The sequence below is a fragment of the Anabas testudineus genome, chromosome 21 (assembly GCF_900324465.2).
Source record: "Anabas testudineus chromosome 21, fAnaTes1.2, whole genome shotgun sequence".
In the NCBI taxonomy this organism is placed as follows: Eukaryota; Metazoa; Chordata; class Actinopteri; order Anabantiformes; family Anabantidae; genus Anabas; species Anabas testudineus.
The window spans coordinates 5772044-5788811 of record NC_046629.1 but is presented as its reverse complement, the minus strand read 5'-3'; the positions used below and the strand labels follow the sequence as shown (position 1 = coordinate 5788811).

General features: G+C 39.2%; 2 protein-coding genes across 3 annotated transcripts; both read right to left on the bottom strand.

The window, feature by feature from the left end:
* Positions 1-758: 758 nt before the first annotated feature.
* On the bottom strand, positions 759-5873 carry LOC113173836. Its single transcript, XM_026377420.1, has 2 exons — positions 5637-5873; positions 759-4680 (listed from the first exon to the last, which is right to left on the bottom strand). Exons 1-2 carry the CDS (start codon positions 5812-5814, stop codon positions 3377-3379), a joined length of 1482 nt encoding a protein of 493 aa, XP_026233205.1. The 5' UTR covers positions 5815-5873; the 3' UTR covers positions 759-3376.
* A 1069-nt stretch (positions 5874-6942) lies between these two features.
* On the bottom strand, positions 6943-12427 carry ska3 (spindle and kinetochore associated complex subunit 3). 2 transcript variants are annotated; one of them, XM_026375814.1, is made up of 11 exons: positions 12197-12427; positions 12049-12110; positions 11474-11636; positions 10526-10970; positions 10330-10391; positions 9412-9608; positions 9084-9290; positions 8746-8934; positions 8408-8484; positions 8091-8221; positions 6943-7377 (listed from the first exon to the last, which is right to left on the bottom strand). In XM_026375814.1, the coding sequence occupies exons 1-11, from the start codon at positions 12309-12311 to the stop codon at positions 7220-7222; spliced, it is 1806 nt and encodes a 601-aa protein (XP_026231599.1). In that variant the 5' UTR covers positions 12312-12427; the 3' UTR covers positions 6943-7219. The 2 variants fall into 2 exon arrangements, with proteins under 2 accessions (XP_026231599.1, XP_026231600.1); XM_026375815.1 differs by having other exon boundaries at positions 8091-8222; positions 8409-8484; positions 9412-9605.
* Between the last annotated feature and the right edge of the window lie 4341 nt (positions 12428-16768).

Here is a 16768-nt window from a genome sequence, read left to right as displayed (position 1 = left end):
AAATGTTCAATTAATTTAAGTGTAAAAGCACAAATGCTGATTGACATGTTACCTGCTAACAAACTTTCAGTTCAACAAAAACCTTTTAAGTTCAAGATATACTACTAGATATAAATTCTGTATTCACGTATAAACATAATTAGTGCTGAGCTAATTCTCACCACTTTATGTACTTAGCACGTTTATTATTTGATTATATTTAACATTAATATTGTGTAATTTTTGTATCTACAAACTCAAATAGAAGGGCAAAGAGTATACATTTTTTATTTGCTATTTCCATTTATACTATAACACAGGTAAAACTAAATAAAATGGAGAACCGTATATGTATTGTAACTCAAAACAATACTTGAGTAAATGTACTACGATTCTAATTAAGTTAAATCTATAACAACATCCATGGGATATTTAAAACCACCAATTCCACAGTAACTGCAATAAGCAGCAGAGTGAGTGGTCTTGTCATTTCCTCCTCTCTGACCGCACATATTCTAGGCAGGGCTTCCTCCAAAGCATTTCTGTTTGATAAATAAAAATCAGTACATTACTCAGTCACTCCTCTCTGGCCTTGGTAGGAATCTTTACCAAATGAGCCAAAGGTCATGAATCAGTGTGGAAGCAAATAAAAAGACCTATTCTCCATTATCAGTTATCACAGATGTCAAACACTTGGACAAAAGCAGGGGCTGAGATGCACGGTGAAACTTAAATACCTGTAGACACACACATATAGACACGGTAGGAAATTCCTCAGTTGCATTTCCCAAACTTTAATGTTTCAGTCACAGAGGCAATAATGAAGGAAAACAGAGGAAATCGAACGTTTACACTTCATGGAAGCACATGCATCCATAACAGTGTGAGATAAACAGCTTGGGAAAAAAATATTACAAAAACAGAGACATAAACCAGTTTATCAGTTTAGCAGCCTGTAACTAATAAACACTGCAGCTCAGTGCTGGGAGTTAATAACTTTTTAAAGGAAGCATGTTTGTTCATAAAGTTTTTTAATCTAATTTTTGTATTACATATAGTTTTTGGTTACTTTGGAGTAAACACGACTGTTTGCAGTGATAACCATCACAATCTAAAAAAAAAAGAAAAGCCTGCAAAAGAAGACATCTCAGGTAGAGAGAAAATCAGTTTGATGTGCTTTAGGAACCTTAAGAACCAAAAGATGACCATAAGAAAAACTGTCCAGGAAAGACACAGCTAAACAATTAAAGAAGAGCACACCCAGGGGCCAGAAAACAGAAGGCACATTCCACTTTGAGCTACCATAGCATCCCTATCTGCACCCAGAGCTCCTTATGAACCTAAACCTTTAAAAGCTCTGCACTAGAACTGAGCCGGTTTAATCTGTTGTTGTAAAAACCTTTTCCCAGTTAATTTTGTACCCAAGCTGGAGCAAAAGAACAGATGCTGTAACGTTTCATCCATCAAAACCTCCTTCTTACAGCTAAATTATCTTCTATTTATGATTACTTGACATCATTAGTAGTTTATGCACATCAACATCAGGAGGGGGAATAATATAAAATACAAACTAACAGGAACGTTTCTGACTGTACACACAGAGCTAAGTGAGTAATGGAGAGCTTACACTTGACTGATGATAAGCTCAGTAACCAAAGAAACATCTGTAGAAACATCTGTAGGAAACTGAGTTGTAAAAGCAGTACCAGGTTTACAAACTAAGGCACCAGCAATGCAGAACGGAAGAAACATTTCAATTAGCAAGGACTTCATTTATGCAGCTAGTTCAGAAATCACAACGACATGTTTTCTTAAGATAAACTGTACATCAAAAGTGATTCATCACTATACGCACATCCATATTTTTACGTATTTTGAGGAATGTATGCATCAGTGCACTTCAACAGCTGGTAATCTTTCTTCTTCTCTGCTTCTGTACTCATGCTTCCAAACTATAACAATCAATTACAACTTTCAGGACTTTAACATAGCTGATGAAAATTAATCAGTCACAAATGAAACATGCTGAAGGGGACATGCTTTGCTGAACCAAGTTTTAATTAAACCTCAGAAACAACACTACAGTGTCAGAATGAACACCGGCTGCTCACATTAAAGCATCTCTTTCAAACAAAGATAATGTTACTGATGCAATACGACTGTAAAGCATGTCTGCTACTGACGTTCTGTCTCTGTAAACCTTAATGAGTTTTCGTTCCTCACAAACTCAAAAAAAACATCTTTAAGAAACCTCAAATTTTGTATTAAACATAAAGGTTTAACCGACTTTTAAAAAAAGTTTAAATATTACCAGCACAAATGTTGTTGAACAGTAGCACGTGTGGTAAATATTGACATCATGGTTAATTATTCGGTCCAACTTGGAACCACTGAGTGCTGTAATATAGTAAATCCTCACCTGTGATAAAAACCAAAAGTTTTTAGTTTTTGGTGCATTATTAGTTCTTTTATGAGCTAACTGCTTCTGCAGGGAGCTGCATTTTGTGTAAAATCATCTGCCATTCCAACATGTGCAGTTAACCACAAAGAGATTGTCAAAACCTCTGGAAATGAGCCATGTTTCAAAGCCAGAGAAAACATCATATACATAACAACAGGCTCTGGCCATTTGATAGTAAACTGGTGGTTATGTGTGTCTGTGCTAACAGGTAGCTTATCACCCCAAACTGATGAAAACACATGAAAACGCCAATTAAGTTACACCCAGTAATACATCAAAACCCTTGTTAATCATGTTTCTATTCCTGCATCGAAGCAGGAGAAACTCTCAAAATCCATGAGGTGCATTACTATGCATGTCTTATTTTGTTTTGTATCCATGTATTGTGTGTATGGATCTTGATTTAAAAGCGGGTATGCAACAAAAAAGCTGGTTCAACCAACAACAGAGGGAGGAAGTAATCCGTGCAGTCAACTGCTCTAGTGTTGTATATTAAAAAACGTGCAGACTCTTGCATGGCACATGGCTGGCATAGTGAGCTCACTGTCTGCACTGCCAAACCAGTTCATACACCTCAGTATGTACAAATGGCTAATGACAATTATTTTAAAGGTATACTTTACTCACACAGGTGTCCTTTTGCAGGTGTCTGCGATTCTTTGTCAGTTGAGTTGCATAACTTAATGACATCACCCTTTAGCAACGCGGCTTTTGGATTTGGGAGGAGTGGTTCTATTTCCAAATATAAATTAACCCAATGCAGATAGCAGGGAGTCACATACAGTCAAAAGTGAATATATAAATCAGTTTAATGTGGTAATCATGTAATGTTGACACACGACTACAGTGGGAGAACATGGAATAAGGTCCAAAGCGGTAAAGGGAATTTAAATGCCTGACTAGTATTAAGGAGCACTAGGTATGAAGCTATACGAGTCACTCTAGTGGAGCAGCAGAGATGCACAGGTTGTTTAAGGCACAGGCAACTTGCACAATCTTATCAAAGGTTGAGAGGTTTGACGTGCGCTCACAGGCTGCGGTGAAGGGGCTCTCGACAGGGCCTGTGAGCATGGCGTACCTCTGTTTTACCATGGAGATCACCCTCTCCACGTGCCTCTGCACACTCACTGTCTCTGAGGAAGTATCAGCCAGTGGTGAGCACTCTGAGTTCCCCACAAATTTAAACAGTGCGCCGCGCGCTGCCACGGAGCCGCCAATGTCGAGATCACGACTTGCCAGCACAATGTCGCCTGGGAGAAGCTTGCACAGAAATCCACATCCCTCAGCCAGGCTCTTATCACTAACGTTTCCCAGCACGCCCCTGGAAACAAATGTGACAACGCCTTGCGGAGCTACACCAATCAGATACTTTAACACATTATTACTTATCCCCATCTCATGCTGTTGCTGGTTGCCCTGGGAGACCGGCTCCTCAAAAGGCACAGTGAAACAGTCTATGATGACAGCGCAGTCGGGGTAGGAGGTGCGCAGAGCTGCAGGCAGATTTTTCCTGAGCTCCGCTCTAGAGGGCCAGAAGACGGCTGTCGGTACCAGAGTGGAGGACATGATGTTGACCATGCGGTGCACTGTTCTGATTACGGTGCTGACTTTCACACCGAAGCGGTAGGCCAGGTCTTGATTGCGTAGGTCCAAACGAAGTCGCATTAGTGTCAGCAGCAGTTGCTGGAACTTGGAAAGCTTCACGTTCTTCATCCCGTCCATGTGAGGTGCCAGCAGCCACATGACCGTCTCTAAGACAAAGTAGTTGGGTAAACCAGTGTAAAACTTTACTTTCTCTGCATCGTTCCTCAAGGAGTTCTCAGACAGGGACATTTTCTCCACAGACTCCCTGAGGGCCTGGTTTTCCTTCTTTAGGGCTTTCAGGATGTCCTCAAAGTTAACTGGTACATCAGATGTCTGCGCATACTTTCCTTTCTTGCTGTCACTCACTGATTCATCAGAATCTTCATCATCCTCATCTGAGCTGAGGGAAGAGGAAGCACTTTCATCCACAATGGCCTCCTGCTCCCTGTCTTCAGGATGCTCTTCCTGGCCTTGCTCCCCTGCCACAGACCTGCCCTGACCTTGCAGGAACAACAAGGCATTGGCTGCCTCCACACGTGCTTCCTGCTTGTCCAGGATCTCTAAGGCACCTGGCTCCTTCATCTCTGGGGATAAGGGAGCTGTTGTGAAGACAGAAGGAACATAATCTGGCGAACGTGGATTCTTCACCTGTTTACCTGATTGTGGAAAGAGGGGATGTAGTAAATAGGGATACAGTGAAAAACAAACAAAAACAATCTCTTTACAGCACTTCCTCTAATAATTCAAACTCTACTTTTGTCAGTAGAGTTTGAGGAAACAAATAGAAGTGGGCAAGTAGCCATGTTTCTCCCCCTGCCCGCCTAAGCTGATACACTGTCCCACCCAAAAAGAGCAAAGTGAGCAGTTTGATGACAGCTGAAAGAGCAGCATATTTCAGTGCTGGGTTTTGGAATAATCTAATGAGGTTTCTTGTGGATGATCTCAGAGCAAATTCTAGCTGCTGTTATGAGCATTAATATGAACAGTACATTAATCAAACAAGTAGTAGTGTGACTCTGAGCTGATCATAACTGAACCAAAACTTTCATTTTACAGTGAGTTTTCTCACTCTTATTATTTATGTTTAGGGCTAATAAACCATTATTGTCATTCACTTGGTTTATTTTTAAGTGATTTTTTTTTTAACATGTTAAATATCTTCGGGTTCCCAGCTTTAGACTATTCAATAAAAGGTCTGTTGTACAATTAGTCTAAATAAAGAAAAAAGGTACAGCACTAATGTTTTGTAATTGGTTTTGTAGGAATGCACCTTTTAAACCATTATGAACTGCTAATGCATTTGGTTTTCAAAAAGGAAATTTGAAACTAAGTGTTTAAACGCTTTTAATTAGCAGTTAAGATATTAAGAGGTTCTGAAAATCCACTAGGTTTTAATGACTTCTGTATATTTAACTATCGGCTAAACAAATGTTGATCTACCGTTCAATGTAATTAGCTTAGCCCAAATGTGGAACTGTCCCGCTAAATGTGATCATATCAGACATCTTTAGAAATAACAATACATGCATTTGGCCCTGTGTTGAAATAAAGCATTACTAATCTGACCTGAAACAAACCCACAGTGTGGTACTTTTCTGTTTCAGACTCACACCTGAGATGAAGTGAGTACTACACAGCCGACTGCCGTCGTTCGGCACCCATCCGTCTCTGTTCACAGCAGCTATCCAGCGCTGCTTCCTTTCGGGGTCCCGGGGGAAACGGTAGAAAGATAAGGTGGTGCCCGGTGTCCTTCTGTTCCTACAGCCTGCCACCACACATGTGTGAACCATAGTAAGACCACGGAGAAGCGTGGAGGTGAGCGCTGCTGTTTGTTGGGTGTTTTGACTCCCAAAATGGCGGCTGACGTGAGGGTGGGGACAAAATGCTGGCAACGTCACCGACGGTCGTTTGCATCCGCCGATCTGATTGGACCCCCCGAGGTCTACGTCACTGAAATGCGATCTTTACGTACGCCGTGTCGTAACGTCAAAATAACAACAACACACAGCTGGGTGCAAATATCGTGGAAATAATTAGATTTATTCAATTATAAATGTGATTTCAGCGGAATAAGACAAAATAAAGCTAGCTGTTAGCTAAATGGATAGATTGTATGCTTTGTGCATTCATATGGTTATCTCCACATTTAGATAAGCGTTAGCAAAAGTGTTAGCTTGTGTACAATGTAAGTGTATAGAATAAATAAATGATGATCCATCCTGGAGTATTATCATTAGCACATTATCTGGCTTCCATTCACGAGAGACAATTATTACTGAGCAAACTATGAATAAGTGTAATACTTAAATAAATAAGACCTAATAAGCAATCCAAACATTTTTAGATTTCTGCAGAAATGTTATGAGGCAAATTAGTCAATTTGTTGGATTGATGCTCAGGAATAGTTTGTTATTGGAACCTTTGTACCTAAAGTGAATCTTAACCATGTAATGTAGAGCCAGGTGGCATTATCCACAATAATGCATCATAATCTTTTTTTTATGAGAATCTTCATCTGCAAAGGTCTTAAAGCTGGAGTCAGGCAAAAAAGTGCAATATATTTATCTGAATTGTTGCAGCGTAGAAACATTATTGCTGTGTATATATACTGTGAAGCAGTATTTCAAACTGCAGGCTGACTTACCATTTAGTTTCACTTCATTGATCATGCTGAACAAACTGGACAGGTGAACTGGTGTAGTCTGAAATACTTACACGTTTATGTGACAGTGGGTCCCCGATGGTCTTTGTGAGTAGCCAGTACCACAGAAGGGGAACTGGGCTTTCTTTTTTTTTTTAATGAATTATTAATAATGCAGACTTGGGTCCTTCATCCACCTTTAGTCTAACTCTTAAAATGTTTCATATCTTAAAGTTTCTATTACAATACATCATTATTTCCCATATTATGTGCAGAAATGTGTTATTTTATTATTTACAAGTCATTTTTATCCAGAATAAAGTCACACAAGTTCAAAGTATCAACTAGCCATGCATAAGAACTCTTGAAAAAGATAAAGTATGCTGCTTTCTTTGACAACGTTAAATAGTTAGGATTCCTTTCATAATGTTATATGCATTGATAACAGGATAAGAGAAACCCTTCCCTATAACTAAAAGGTGAATGTACAAGCAGGTTTTTTTTAGGATGTGTCTAGATTTGTGCTTTCAGTCTTGTAGTGCATCCAGAAACCTTTAGCTTTTTGTGCATAGTTTATACAGAGATGTGTTACTCGTTCCTCCCACGTGCTTCAGCCTCTTGAGTTCAGTTAAACAAAGAATGTATACAGGAGTCTTGGTTCCAACGTTGGTAATCTTCCTCAGCTCCTCCATCTGAAGCTCTGTCCGTTCTCCTGCAGAGGGGATCACAGAGCAGCAATTAGCCGGATGGCGGCATAATCTCAGTGGGTGCCATTAATGTTTACCCCCAGCATTTATTCTCCATATGATGGATATGAAATGAACTGCTAGAATAAAACCAACAAATTCCAACTATAGTATATCTGTAAGATCTTGTCATCTGTTCTGTGCAAATGTTGAAGGCATTTTGGTTGTTTGTTCTGCAGCCAGAGCAATTCAGTTTTGAGCCTATGTAAGTAACAATTACGTTACAAAAATTCTAATTGTTTAAAGAAATCTATAGCACAATAATGAATAAACAAGATATAAAAAAAGTTTACAACTGTTCATTGTTAGTTCTAACCAGAGTTCCCATATAAATAAACATAGAATAATCATTAATCTGCAATAGGAACATGTTAATTAATCAAAAAGCAAGTTCAAACTGTTGTCAGTTTCTGTAGTCATCCTTATTTAATCAAGTCATGAAAAACTACAGCCATGAAAGTGGATAAATATGAGTAATGTATTTTTGAAAAAGAGGTAACTCTAGCTCATCATTTTAATTCAACAAGCTATATATGACTTTCTGCCCACATAATTATAAACTTGTAATAACAAGTTTATAATTTCAACATCAGACTCTTTCTATGACACATTAATACATCATCAAACTTGTCAAACATTTTATACATAACTAGGATCATAAGTGTACTGTAGCACTGACCATGATGTTCTTCTGTGAATTTATTAATGTTGTGAACTGCCTGGTTGAGGCTGTGCAGAGTCATCTGCTTTAGGTAGCTGGGTAAACTCTGGAACTCAGGCTCTGATACTACAGACAAACACAGAGTTCTGGAGAGAGATTGTTACAAGTAAAATCATAGAAATAGACAACACAACATTTCACACATATTAAAAATATTCAAATACCATAACTTTAATAATGTTACAGAACAATAAAACGTGTTAGTGAAGGCATTTCCAGCCTCATTTAAAGCATTCCTAATAGTAAACCAAATCCCAGTTTCTGAGTTACTTTACCTTTTCTCTTTTTCTGGCCTCATATGTGGGTGCACAACTGCCATGGAAGTCTTTTTTGACTGAGCCTGAGACACCAGCTACAAAATATTAAGAAGAAGTTTGAATTTTGGATACTTATACTGTTGATTTTGTGGATAATATGTCAAAATCAATCAAATTTAAAGTTTGTTCAAGTTGTTTTTTCCTCCCCCTTCAGATCACATTGGAATGAAAATACAAAAATAAAAGTTCCTTGGAAGGTAGGAAAATCACAAATCAGCACAATGTCTGCAGCTTAACACTAAATTTCTGCCCTTTTCAGTTGCAACATGTCATATTAATGGGAGTAAACAACCTACTTTACAGATATCCTGTGTAACGGAGCTGAGGTCAGGCATCTCTGGTGTGCTTGGTTCCTGGTAGTCCATCCTAATGCGAGGTGTCCCCAGGCTAAACTCCTGGGTGGGTCCATCCAGCTCCAGGCTGACAGTGGGCTCCTTGGACGTCTTTTCAAACTCACTAGCCTTCTTTAGGATTTTCGCATTTTTCTGGAGGTAAACATGGATGGTTAAAAAGCAGACGAATATAAAGAAGAGGATCAACTTGCTTTTCTAAGATGCTGTTGCATGTGTCAGACCATGTTACTGTTTTAACCAAGTGGTTTACAAACTTTTTATAAAAGATAAATTGGTCTTACACTTTGTAAGGAATTCCCCAAAACAGACTCCAGGCTGGGCATCTCTGGTATCTGCCTGTCCTCCACACCCATGAGTGACAGCTCTGGCACATTGTACTCCCAGGTGCGTTTGGAGGCAGTTGTTCCCTTTTGAGGTGGTGTTGAAAGTTCGAAGGTGTCGCTGTCATCATCAGCTTTTACGTTGATAGGCCCAGTCTGCCGTGCACTCTGTAAACATGAAAAAACACTCAAACACTGAATTAGAAAAAAAAGACATTTTAATTACATTGCTATTAGCTGTAAATGATTATAAGTTATAAGGGTAAAAGAGATTAAAATACACACACACCTTTTTGGAGCTGACCAGTCGATTCACATACGGGGTTTGAAATGCTGGTACCTCAGGGGTGGTAGGCAGGATTGCAGGAAAACCAGGGGATTCTGGCTCACCAGTGCCTCGTGGAGGTGAGCAATGACCATTTGTCTTTTTGATTTTGAACCCGGGAGTGCAAAACACAGGCGGCTCCGGGGACTCAAAGTCATCTGCTTAACACAAAAGAAAACAATGTTACATGCAGGAACTGTAAAATGTGTTTTCAGTGCTTCAAGTTATTTTTGCTAGCAAGGTTGAGTTAATTGTTAAACAGCATTATGTAGTTTAATTCCCTAAATGTGTTTTCTGAAAACATCTTTACCTAGAATTCAATAATTCTCTGGAAGTCTCTCTTAGTATTGTAATGTTTTAGATACTAAATACACAGTTCCTGTTTACATATTTCTAACTGCTTTAATTTACTACAATGACTTATGATGGGGTAGGAAGGGTATTTATAAAAACAAACAGTAAAACTCAAACTCTTAGTTAAGCAGAATTCCAAGCACAGAAATATGGAGCCATGGGGGATTGGAATGTGTCAGTTTTTAATTTAGAGAAAGTTGTTGCAGCAATTTTAAATTTAGTTTTTGTTTTTTAATCAAACACACTATTTAGCTAAAAACAGGAATATGTCTTACTGTGATGTTCAAAAAGAAAACACTCATCATGCATTATTGGCACTAATACGAAACAATTACAAACAACTTCCAACCATTTAGAGAAATAAAAGAGTTATTGAACAGAAAATGCTTGATCACAAATCAGATTTCAATAAAACTGAATATAAGAAACCAAAATAGGAAAGAAAGAAATTCTGTGAATACGTCCTGACTTAAGTCAGCCTGAGTTAGGCTGATACAGGAGAGGAGGAAGCTCTAAACAGATTCATACCTTTTCTCTGTAAACCTTCTGTCACAGAGTTCACAGGTGGTTCAGGTATGTCCTGAGACGGCCTGTTAAAGAAGAAAACACTCATAAGCAGTGAATATGGACTCCTGTACGACCTCCAATAGTCCTACTGGGAATCCAGTCAGTGAGAATAAGTGTCATTTACTCTGTGCATTCATTAATGCTAATTATGCTCTACCTTTGGGGCTTTTCAATGTTTTTCTGGAACAGATTCATAGTGAAATCGTTGTTCAGGCACATTGTGTGCTCTGTGATGCCAAAGTCGTGCATCTGAGGTGTCTGTAACTCATCATCATCCATCCGCAGGGCACATTTGGGGGTTATGGGCATGGGTGGCGGTGCAGGAGTATTAAGTGCTGGGTGTGGAAGGTTCATTTCAGGCATAGGAGGCACTTCAGAGCACCACTCCGTCCCAGCCAGAGTTCTCTTCAGCTGCATCTCAGACAGACCAAAGTCGGAGAGCTGCGGGGTTCGAAGCATATCAGTGAAGGGCGGTGGTCCTAACTGAGGAGGAGTTGAGGAGCAATTACCACCGGCCTCCTCTTGGCTCCCCTCTCCTTCTCCTGTTGACTTAGTTTCATCCTCATCTGCTACTTCAACTTCTGGATCCTGACTTTTGGTTTCTGTGTAGGAGAAAGTTACAATAAAAGAACATTTCTATGTATCTTGTTTAATATCTGCAGACATGACATTGCATTGGAGCACATTTTTACATTCTAAATTTTGGACCCCTTCGCAGTTTGCCTATAGAACCAATAGGGGAGTGCAGGATGACACCATAACACTCCTTAACTACACCTATAAACACCTGAAGAGGAGAGGATATCATGCAAAACTGTTGTTTGTGGATTTCTTTTCAGCAATTAACACCATCCAGCCCCACATGATGGTGGGTGGGACTCAGACTCAGAGAGTGAGAGTGAACGGACACTTCTCAGACCAGACCACGGTATCAACTGGTTTACAACAGGACTGTGTTCTCCCTACTCTTTCATTCAGTTTATACACAAATGACTGTATCAGCAGGTTTGAAAATCATCATATGTTGAAATTTACAATTTTACTAAAAATAATTGTTATATGCAGTCCTACTCTGTAAGTAAATCTATGTAAAGTCTTCACTTACGGTTTGGTCTCTGAGGAGCTTGGTATCCATATTTTTGCCAGTGTGTCCTCAGCACCTGGATGTCCTCAGTGATTCTCTTCTCCATCAGTCTGCCGGCATTAATGATGCTGCTGACCTCATTCACCTGAGCTTTCTGCTGAGCCAGATGCCCCTGGACCTGCCCCTGTACGAGCACAGGCCAGAGTTGAAAAAGTAACAGATTCATAGAACTACTACAAACTTTAATGCTATATTACATACAACTATAAGGGACCTAAACTTACTTTGAGTTTCTGCTATTCTGGAGAATTACTCTAGTGTTTATTTCCACATTTCAGAGGGAAACATTTCTCCATGTTATTTATCTGATAGATATGGCTAATAATACAATTTAAATTTTCAACATAAAAAACAGACATGAGTGTGGAGAAGAATAGACATTGTTAAATATAAAATGATTAACTTCCAATCACTTTCACAGCCTAGCATCTCAAGTTCACTTGGCTCTACAACGCTCCTCTTAAAACACCAGATTTCTGAATGGAGTTTGGTGTACAGCTCCCATCCATCCAGTGACATCACCTAGCTAACGTTACCTTTAGGTCCCCGACTTCGCAGTTCAGTTCGTGGTATGCTCGCATCGCTCTCGCAGTGGTGTCTGAAATAAGGAGGAATTCGTATTGATCAATAATAAGCGAGCTTTTAATGGATTAAACACAGTTTTGCTCCTCGGTCGTCGCTCACCGCTGTCATCGTCGTTGTTACGATTCTCAAAAGCTTGTTGGAGTTTAGCCGTTTCTGACTCTAGAGTCATCGCCAGCCTTCTCAGCTTTGTAAAGAACTGTCTCGTCGGGTCCATTTTTCAAATAAGATTCAAAATCATGCAGAAGATGCACAACACGATAGAACTAGTTGTTTGTTTACCTTATTTACTGTGACAGGAAAAAAAACTTTTGGATTTTGGCGCCTCGGCCTTTTCCGGAGTTAATCGGAAGCTTCTCTTCTTCTTCTTCTTCGGTTTTAATCGCTCAATGACTAATGGCGCCCCCTATCGTACGTGTTGTTAAACAACAACAAACACATTTCATGTTCTTTAACTTCTTTTAATTTGAGATATTTTAATATTTTATTTAACCCGTTATAATCTAACCACACTGACGGTGTCTTTTCTAATTACACAGTGTTGTTGACTTACTGTGTTTACTGTCATGTGAAGCACTTTGCAGTGGTTTTTTGTTGAGTGCTGTAGTGAAACGTGACCAGAAAATGAATATAATCAAATAGGCCTATTCTATTTAAGTACAAAGTTCAGTTATTATACTTGTTATTATACAGTTGATTGTTAGCCAAACTTTGGTTGTAACTATTCAAGAAACTATTTCCTGCTTTTCCTTAAAATTGATTTAATGCAGGCTATTTTACTTTATTTTGTTGTTTTAGAAGCAGGTCTCATTGATCTAACTTTTTATGAAGTTTTGCAAACTAAATAATTATTTGTTTGCTTTTTTTATAACAGGCCTAGTTTAAAAATTAGCTCTAGAATTTGAGTCGTCAATGGATTTTTTTTTTACTGCTACTTTATAATTGAGTAATTTTACAGTTTAAAAGCCTGTGGTATAGGAGGGAGCTCAGTAATTGGCTAATCTAAATTGCAATTACCATTTTGTGTTCAGTTGAAATTAAAGGAAGCATCTAAGAATATTGTGATAGATAAAAAAATGAGGTCTGGCTGCCAGAAGATGGAGCTGTGTCATAACAACTGAGCCACAGATTTTCTGCACTGTCCCTAGACTCACTGAGAAACAGCACCATGACCATGAAGTGTGACAAAGTGAAACAAATGGGAAACAGATTGGGATCTTCAATTCAGATTTTTCCAAAGACACAGTTTTATGTGCAATAGTCTCATGGATGTGCAGCCAACGAAGCTCCCTTACAGGTTCATAATGCAAATATACTTCATGTCACCAAACATCTGGAGGAGTTACTTCACTCCATTCTACGTCAATCATCCTGCTAAGTTCAGAGAGAACTGTGATGTAGGTGGGGAAACGTTATCAGATATCGTGATAGTTAAGGAGAGTGTATAAATATTGGACAAACTGTGAAGGTCAGTGTGAACCTGCACACAGAACGACTGAGGTGAGAAGTTTTTCAGCACTGGTACCTGTTTGGTAAATGGGATCAGAACCATGAACAGATTTTCACTTTCACTTTCTCAACACTTTGTCAGAACAGAGCTCTGGAGATGGCGATGTTTGGAAGGGTTTTGGAGCCAGTGGGGTACATGCAGACAGTGAGGTGAGCCCCCACACCCCACACCTCCCCAAACAGCAGCTTGAAGAGCAGGATGAAATCTCCATCATCGTGTTTAAAGTGAATCAGGAGTGTGTGTGTGTGTGTGTGTGTGTGTGTGTGTGTGTGTGTTGCTCAGGGTCCTGGTCCAAGGCGTCTGCTCGTATTTGGGTGGTGATGCCACAGCAGAGGAGACTGAGCTGGCCAAGAAGAACCTGGACCACATTGATCAGGAGCTTGGAAGATCCGGTCACGGCCTGCTGGAGGATCAGGAGGTTCACCGGCTGGAGGACGACCTGGCAGTGGTCTACTACCAGCTGGGCACAGCGGTGAGAAACCTGGATCTCACTGATGCAGCTAATACTAGTACTCTTACTAGTTAGCTTATTAAGTGTGAGGATTGGAAGTTGTCTACTTGGGTCTAGAAGTACGAAGGAACCTTAAGAGAAGAAAGGCACAACTGGAAAAAAGAATAAAAAGATTATCTTGCATGTTGAAACCTTGGTTTTAAGATAAGATATAACAGGTAATTAACTGCATATTATTGACAATGAACAAATAACAGGGAACACTATTATTTGTAATTATGGGGTACTGAGTGCAGGTTGATGAGAACAAAAATGAATCTGAATGTTTTCTGAATGCTCTGTAAACACCATAAAGAGCTCCTAAGGTGCAACTGACATTGAAGAGTAACAAGCACTCTGTTTTCCTAAAATTATGTGCGGCTGAACTCATCACGCTGAGTGGCTTATGTAAACGTATGATTGAAGCATCTGTTTTATTCTACCAGGAACAGCATTAACAGGCTTATGTTTTTTTTTTAATTATCTGTAAAGATCTCTAAAAAGGATGAAGTACAGCAGCCATTAACCTTTCATATATATATATATATATATATATATATATATATATATATATATATATATATATATATATATATATATATATATATACATATAGGTATTTAAAGTCAGTTTAGCTGAATTAAGTGAACTAAGGTCACTTCTGATGAGTACAAAGACAAACTTTAACTCAGATTTCATCCACCAGTGAAACAGTCAGTGCATCAGCTACTAAGTGTTAGTATGAGTATAATAATAAAGTAAAGTTACTGCATTGTGGTAGTATTTTACATTCATGACCATGGGACAGAGAAGAGGTCACAGTGACACCAAGCTTGACCATGAACCACTCACTCTTGAGTTCAAATTCAAAATTGAAATCACTCTTTCCTGAGATGTTTGATCTTTAAAATGTAATCAATCATTTTCTTCAAGTGGACACTTGAGCAAAGTTTGATTGAATTCCCTCGAGACGTTTTAGATCTCTTGTGTTTATATGAATAAGCTGGACTAATGGACAAACTGAAAAGATATAAAACATGCAAAACAGCTAGAAAGAGACTCTAAAATACATCAGAGGGATAAAAAATAGTGCAAAATAATCAGTGTTGTAAAACAAGACATGGTTGGTTTCTCCTTGTGTCTCAGTGTAGGAGGGGTGGGGGGTCTTTACATGCCTGCCCATGTGTATTTGGATTCACAAATATCCTTTTAATTTATTTGTATATGAATTTATTATATAGTTTTATTATCATTTTAATGTTTCTGCTTCTACCCGTTACCATTTTCTGCTAAAGGGATTTTCATCCCTCCTTGTTTCAGGTGAGGGCCCAGTCAGACTTCACCAAGAAGGAGACGGAGGTGTTCCTGCAGTATGTGCAGGACTACCGGCTGGAGAGGCAGCTGACGGCGCTTTATAACCGTATGATGGGAGTGTCGGCTCTGACCGACCAGCCCACGCTGCTGGAGGAGCTCATACTGTCCCGCAAGCCTAAACGCTGGGAGCTGAAGGAGTTCTGCGTCAAGGTTGGTGAAAGTGCACAGCACAATGTGGAGGGGTTGGAGGGGAGTCTGTGTGTCAGTTCATCTTCCTAGAGGGGTCATTAAAGTTTAATTTAGTCTTATTTTACAAGTCATTATACAGAAGCACGCACTCCTGCTTAACTACAGCAGTTGGACGCCTCAGGTGACACAGCAGTCTGTCATCCTCCAAAGGCAAGAAGACAAATGACGGGAGATAAAGGACACAAACAACCTTTCAAACCAGACCTCATCTGCGTTCATTCATTCATTCATTCATTCATTCATTCATTCATTCAGCATGTGTTCTTCATTACATCACATTCACATCAGCTCATTCAGGCATTTCTTTAAACTGATGGAAACATCTCGATCCCTCTGTGCACGAATTTACACGGAAAAAAAGGCACAGCGAAGCGCAGCTGTACAGGATTAAATATTCAGTTTCCAGACCAAAAAGATAAATGTGACAGACAAATATAGAGGTCTCGTGGGGAATAAAGCATGCTGCATTTATCTTCTTGGTATGAAAATAAACTGAATATTTAATTCAGCTGAGCTGTGACCTGCTGTTGTCTTTCTTGTGAGCTGAGCTGGCAAATTCCCTTTTGCAGGAACAGACAATTTTCCTTTTTCCACAAAAAATAAGTAAAAAGTGCTGCATTGTGATGGAGTCGAGCATTTCTGGCGTTGAAATTAAAACATTAATTAAGTTTGGATGCAGGTTTGAGCAGTAAAAACAGTTTGTGCGTTGAGTTGTCTCTCCCATTTCATACATATGACTTAATAGTACATGTGCTTTATTAAACAGAAAGTCACCGTCTGTCCTTTAGTCCATCTGTCATGTTGTTGCCCCTGAGCTGGACACACAGAACCAGCCCGCTACATAATGAATGTCCACTTTGAGAGGAAACTGACCTTAGACGTTAGAGCAGTGACGCACTTATTTGTTATATAAAAGTTCCTGTGTCATTAGCTTGGACCTGTGGGCTGTGTTTGACCAGCATTTAACCTTTTCTTAAGTTCATTTCGAGGGCAGCTTCAGAACTATACGAATTTTATTTATCCATTCAAAACAGTTGCTGTAAAGTCAGAGCTTTCATCCTAGAAACTCAAATCAGAGTCCAGAGTCCCCTTATCTGGGGGCTTAAGGGTA

What these genes read in the sequence shown, in the direction of transcription:
- LOC113173836 (XM_026377420.1), bottom strand. Translation starts at nt 5,814, where the DNA reads ATGGTTCACACATGTGTGGTGGCAGGCTGTAGGAACAGAAGGACACCG. An exon ending in TAGTACTCACTTCATCTCAG is followed by an intron (nt 4,681 to 5,636) that starts GTGTGAGTCTGA and finishes TTCCACAATCAG; the next exon opens with GTAAACAGGTGAAGAATCCA.
- ska3 (XM_026375814.1), bottom strand. Translation starts at nt 12,311, where the DNA reads ATGGACCCGACGAGACAGTTCTTTACAAAGCTGAGAAGGCTGGCGATG. An exon ending in AGCTCCTCAGAGACCAAACC is followed by an intron (nt 10,971 to 11,473) that starts GTAAGTGAAGAC and finishes TCTCCTACACAG; the next exon opens with AAACCAAAAGTCAGGATCCA. An exon ending in GACTGGTCAGCTCCAAAAAG is followed by an intron (nt 9,291 to 9,411) that starts GTGTGTGTGTAT and finishes TCATGTTTACAG; the next exon opens with AGTGCACGGCAGACTGGGCC.